Raw genomic sequence first — 6,330 nt, forward strand, 5'->3', positions numbered from 1 at the left:
GTTGTAAGTCCGACAATAAGACCTTCCGACCGGGATATCTACAACACTTGGAGTGAATAATGGAGGAGAAGTTTCCCAAGTGTGGCCTAAACCAGAATACCATCGAATGCAAGATTAGAAGTTTGAAGAAACAATATTTGACATTAACGAAGATGTTAAATCAATTAGGGTTTGGATGGAACGAGAAGTTTAAATGCGTTCAGGCGGACAGGGAGATCTTCGATGTCGGTTGATATTATTTTTTTTAAACGGTCACATGTTCGGTCGGTTGATATTATTTTTTTGATGTTCAGAAGAATATTACTGTACTACACTATCACATTCTCACCATCATATGAAATAGAAGGTAATTATTCTATGTATGACTTCAATTCCAAATATATGATCCATATTATATAAACATAAACTGTTAAGTTATCCAGTTATTCAAGTTCATGTGTACAATATGTGAAATAATAATGTTCAGTTAGCAAGATTCAATGTACATACATACAATATATCAATTCATTAGTAATTGAGCAACATGACATGTATTTTGGTGGTACATTTTACAGATTGAAGAGAATTGTAATTATTACAGTTTTTTAAAAGAATTCATTGAAAATAATTTGTTATGTTTTTAAAATTAAGATATAAAAAAATTGAGGTTGTCCAGTTTATATCCTAAAAGATTTGAGAAAATAAATGTATAGTTGAAAATTAATCAACAATAGCAAAGCAAAGCAAAATAAAAAAATAATAATAAAATAAAATAAAAGGAACCAATCTCATTTACAAAAACTTCCGAACTTAACTTTACACATCAAACACAGACAACAATTACCAACTCAACTCGATTCTGCACAACAAACACATACAATTTAACTTTACAGATAATAATTATCAACTCAACTTAACTCAACTCTCTACTTTTATCACGCATCAAACGCTCCCTTAATATTTCTGTCAATATCAACATTATAAGCCATGAGTTTATCATCCCATTTTCCAACTTGTTAAAAAAATAGTATTCAATCAAATCAAATATTGTTCAACTGGCTATAAATGCGTTAGTGGCCAAAAGATCTGTGATTCGAATCTCCCTACCTCTATTGTACTTAAAAAAAATAAAATAAAATAAAAACTATAGAGATTTAATCTACTTCACAATCAATATTAAGGGGTCTTTTTAAATATAAAAAAATATTTAAAAATATTTGAAATTTTTTCGTATTTAATCTTATGACACATTCTCTCTCTTATTAAACTTTTGTAGCTTTTATAATATTCTTTTTATCAATATAAAGTCTAACCGATTTTAAATATTTATCATAAAGTGTAAATATTTTTAAATATTTTTTTATATTTAAAAAGACTCCTTTAATATTTATTCTTTTATTAATTTATTTCTTTTATAAGCATTAATTACATAATGTCTTGCAATTAATGGTGGGTTTTTCATGTAATGATTTTTATTTTATTATTTAATTAATATAGTATATATCCCTTAAATTTAGGAAAATGTTAAGATGGTTGAAATGATACCGTCACATTTTATATACTTTGTTTTATATGCTATATTCAAATAAAACATTATTTCACTATATATAATTTAGATGTCGCTAGTTGTATCGTTATATATTGCATAGATACTATGATATATTGTTTGATATATTCATCAACATAATCCTTCATATAGTTAATAAACATATATTTCCTATATTTACATGGTATATCTTACTTGATTTTGAATTTTTCAATATATATTATGTTGTGTCCGCCATAATTTTTTTAAAATTACATTATTTCACGTAAGGTAATTTGAATGTCCGATATATTATTTGGTCCAATTGTTTGAACAAGCTTGAGATTATCGATTGAAGTTTTCAGTTTCTTAAACCCTCAAACCTTTCCATTCAGCAACCGGCGACGGCAAACCCTCGCCAGTTTCAAGTTATTCAATGTTCTCACAGATGGAAAAGGTTTTATTTTCCTTTTTGAGTTTGATTTGAAAGTAAACAATTTTTTTTAATATATCCACCATTAATATGTCATTTCCATATGTGTTTCTCCATATTTTCTTTTTGACATTTTGGCATGATTTTTATGAAAATTTTCAGCCTCACTGGGCTATTCATAAAATAAATGGTAGAGTTAGGTTATATGTGTAATTGGACCTATTCAAATAGGCTATTAGTGTTGAATTCCCCAAAAAAAAAACAGTATTCCAAGTTCTCATTGGCCCCCTTTCCCAAAAGAAAAAGAAGGTATAAAACTCATAGTCAAATGGGCCTTGTGATCCACAATTCCAAGGCCCATGAACTAAAAACTTGCCACCACCAGCCCCCAAAATAGCCCAAGAAGCAAAAACCAAATAAGCACAAGAGAGAGCCCAAGAAATAATGAATTGATATTTGGAGGGTGATATTTCCTTTTTCTTTCTACAGAAACTAAAAATTGCCTGAAACCAAGGCTTGAGATAATATACAAGGCAAGAGATTCATCATGTTCAGGCAAGTCAAAAAATGGGCATTGACTGACTGACTGACTGCAGTTAAGCTTCTCAAGTTCATCATCTCATATTACAACACTCGGGCTTTACTTGCCTTTGTAATTTGTTCCAAAGGCAAATCATCTGTCTTGGAGATTGATAATGGGCCGTGTAATATTCTTCTATGCATCCAAACTGACAATATTTGAAACTGTGCACATATTTCACTGCTTTTGAGCTGTTGAATTGCTCCACCCACATCCCCATACTCACATCTTCCATCTTAAATAACTGTCATAAACACAATAGCTTTCTTTCTTTTAGTTTTTCCTTCAAGTTTTATGCAAAATTAGTTGAATTCGAACTTGTTTAAAGCGAACGTACCCTTAATTTACGTCTCTTGAAGTTGGATATTACGAAATGAGCAATGTCGGATGACACGATATACCCCGGTCCATTCGCATAAGGCGGATAATCTTCTTCTGGCCATTCCTGAATGAAAACCACCCAACATTAGAGAAGGGACTTATGGTGCACATTCACATTACTGGATATGCAAAGTCGAGATATACGAGACTTACCTCATACGTGACAGCCCATTTTCCGTAGCGCAGGGGCTTATGGTAGTAATTTATGTTCCCAATGTACACACTCCCCATGCCAGCTACTTTCTTAATTTCATTCATAATCGAATCCACTTTTACAAACGTATCGTCGTCACATTTCATAATATATTTTGCAGACACAGCATGAACCTATGAAAGAGATAGAACTCAAGGTAAGACAACCTGTCTTGGTATATCAATCAAAATTTCAGCAGCATCATACTAGCTCAGAAACTCACCCCGTATTCACAGATGGCCACAGTTTTCAAAACCACGAGGTCATAGTTATCCATGTAAGGCACTATGACTATATCCCCAAAAAACTCAGCTTCTTTCTTCAACTCAACATTTACTTCCTTTCTTGCATGCTGCATAAGTATGAACTCAGAATCGTTATATCAACATAACAATGAAGATTAACCTGGACTTGAATGAAAAAGAATTGTTGTTCTTGTCACTTACAAGTGCTACAAAAAATCGAGCTACAATCTTTGACGACTTTATAAGTTTATGCCGCATCCATGACTTCCTTACTGCCATCCGTTCAGCGAAATGGTTGCCAGCAGAAAGGATACCGATGAAAAGATCTACCTCACCATCAGGAAGAGGTGGTGCTTGCCATATTCTCGACATCTCGAGGTGCTGCTGAGGAGCAAAACTAGGATGTGATCTTGGCAAAGAAGCAGCCAACACGGACTGGACATCAATGTCCCCAATGACAGATAATCCAGTGGCATCTTCGAGAGCAAATCCCTATGGTGTAAAAATCAACCATTAGAGAAGGAAAGAAAAGCTTTTGACGAAGGCATCTATTATTTCTAAAGTATATACTCACAGTGCGATAAGGGAAAGAAATAACATGTTTCCCATCAACATTCACATGGTAACCTTCAAATCCTGCACTAAGTGTTAGAACAAAGAGCTTGTCTTCAGCAAAAGGATAAGGCCAGTCTATATCCATTCTTTTTGTTCGACCAATGAGTCGGTTCAACCACCATGTCGCCTTTGACTGCTCCGAGTGCCCCTCGTCATCTCTTATCCACTTTTCACACTTCACCTGGCCATCAACTGTAGAAATCTTAAGAATTACTCAAAATTACTGCAGCCATCATAGATAACTAAATAACGATTCGGCGTTCTCTAAGAATGATGTTCGTAATGCTCTCATTCTCAACGAAGCAGAATATTTCAATACACTGTTGAGATATACAGACTAAAAGTAAACAAAAGATGAAAATGTGGCCAAAAGATCAAAATCCATCGTCATTCCGAGATAGATAAAATTACCAAAAGATCAAACTCCTGCAAAATAACAATGTCTACCACTTATATGAAGTCAATAAAATCCAAAACTCTGGCCAGCTATAAAAATATAAAGATGCCAAAATTCACTATACTTCTTTGAATTCAACATAGTCATTTACCTGTATCTTCGTTGGCCTTGGACTTCCAGCCTTCGCAACGAAGCGCTGAACCCCACTGCATCCTGTAACATGTGTTCAGTTCAATCACTGGCCTCCCGCTCCAATCCCCCTTCAACCTTGGATTGAAATGCAAAATCCTAGGAGGGTCTTCATCCTCCACAGTGTTCAAGCCCTGCAACTCCATTATGAACTGCGAAACCATAACCGATTCTTCAACATTTCTCACCATAGTTATCTGAGGATCGTACGCTGGTTGTGCCACTCTTGGCTTACCCACAAGGGTTATATGCGATCCCAATGTGAGTCCACAGGGCAGCATCATAACTCCACCATGAGCCAAAAAATCACTCCCAGATAAGGAAATCGAATGTGCGCAAGAGGAGTTTGATCCTTTTTCAGCCTTCTTCTTCCCCATATGTTGATTCTTTCCAGATTCAAGCTCATCCCAGAATTTCTTCCCAACCTCAGAAGCAGTTTTTGCAGACCTATAAAACTCAGAAACCGCATCATCACTCCTCGATTCAAAAGCCTCCGTTTCCAAGGCCAAACCGGAGGTGATTTTATTGAACTGATTCAGTCGACTAGAAGTCGGCTGTAAAGAATTTCTCGAGATATTTTCCAAAGGGCGAGATGGGGCTTCTCTTTCTTCCAAATCTTCCTCGCTCTCAAGCGGAGAAGGCCGAGACAACGAGTCTTGAGAAACAACGCCGGACCCAACTCCGAAAACAAGAGGAATTTCTAAAGAAACCAGAAGAAGATACAGAACCCCAATGAACAAAAGTATTTGAATCGATCTCTGTCTAGTAAGAGAAATGATCATATCGACTTTCTCCAATTTGACTCTCTTCATCTCTACTATGAAGGCGAGGATTTACAAAGAAGCCCCACCCCCAACTCCCAAAAAGGAAAGAAGAAGAATCTTCCCTAAAAGAAGACTTCAAAATGAGTAGATAATCAAAACCCTCCAGTCGTTAATTCTTCTTCTTCTTCTTCTTCTTCTTCTTCTTCTTCTTCTTCTTCTTTCTTTTCTGGGTATAAGAAACCCCAGATGATCAATTACACAATTTCAAAACAGATACTACTCTTGATTCTGCAATCGAAAGAGACCCAATTCTCAAAAGGGGGCTTAAAAATGAAAAGAAGAAAAAGGGGAAGAAAAAGAACTCAAACGAACCAAAAGACTTTCCAGGAAACAGAGAATTTGAAGAGGGGTATAGAATAGAATAATGGGTTTTCTTTATTGTGATACAAACTTTTGAAAGGCAATGACTTTCCAACGGAAACAGAAAATAGATCGAATCTTCCAATGAGAGGGGCGGACTTGGTCACAGTCAGCTGTCCATTACAGTGTTTCCAAGGGAAACGTTACACAACGGCTCATCCTCGTCGCTCTCAATTTCCTCGATTTTCTTTTGTTTTTGTTGCCTTCCAAGCCCCCTTTTGCTTTTTTTTATGCCATTTGGTGAATTAGATTCATAGTTATTAAGTCAATTGTATAGTTGAGTATTCTTTTTTAGTTTCATTGAATTAAACCCAAAAGTTAGATCAACCTCCTCTTCTTGTTTAAATTATTGGTTTAATTTCATAAATATGTGATGTTCTTCTGATTCACTTGCCAATTTGAATAGGTTTGACTCTCAATTTTGAAGCTAAAAAGGGTTTTAGTTAATCTAATCTAAGACATATTTAGTTAATAGTCTTATATACCAATGTGTCAAACATGGGAAATTTATAATTTTAAGATTGAGTCAATTTTTTTTTTAAAACAGTTAAGTCATTCTGAACATAACTAAGTAGATAAGACACTTAATTATCATCTCAAAAGTTGATA

At 34.7% G+C, this 6,330-nt stretch overlaps 1 protein-coding gene across 1 annotated transcript; it reads right to left on the reverse strand.

Moving 5' to 3' along the window:
* Positions 1-2,367: 2,367 nt before the first annotated feature.
* On the reverse strand, positions 2,368-5,861 carry LOC120083419 (hydroxyproline O-galactosyltransferase GALT6). Its single transcript, XM_039039177.1, has 7 exons — positions 4,500-5,861; positions 3,911-4,143; positions 3,538-3,828; positions 3,315-3,443; positions 3,052-3,225; positions 2,855-2,962; positions 2,368-2,761 (listed from the first exon to the last, which is right to left on the reverse strand). Exons 1-7 carry the CDS (start codon positions 5,347-5,349, stop codon positions 2,552-2,554), a joined length of 1,995 nt encoding a protein of 664 aa, XP_038895105.1. The 5' UTR covers positions 5,350-5,861; the 3' UTR covers positions 2,368-2,551.
* Between the last annotated feature and the right edge of the window lie 469 nt (positions 5,862-6,330).

The sequence above is a fragment of the Benincasa hispida genome, chromosome 8, assembly GCF_009727055.1.
Source record: "Benincasa hispida cultivar B227 chromosome 8, ASM972705v1, whole genome shotgun sequence".
Lineage (NCBI taxonomy): Eukaryota > Viridiplantae > Streptophyta > Magnoliopsida > Cucurbitales > Cucurbitaceae > Benincasa > Benincasa hispida.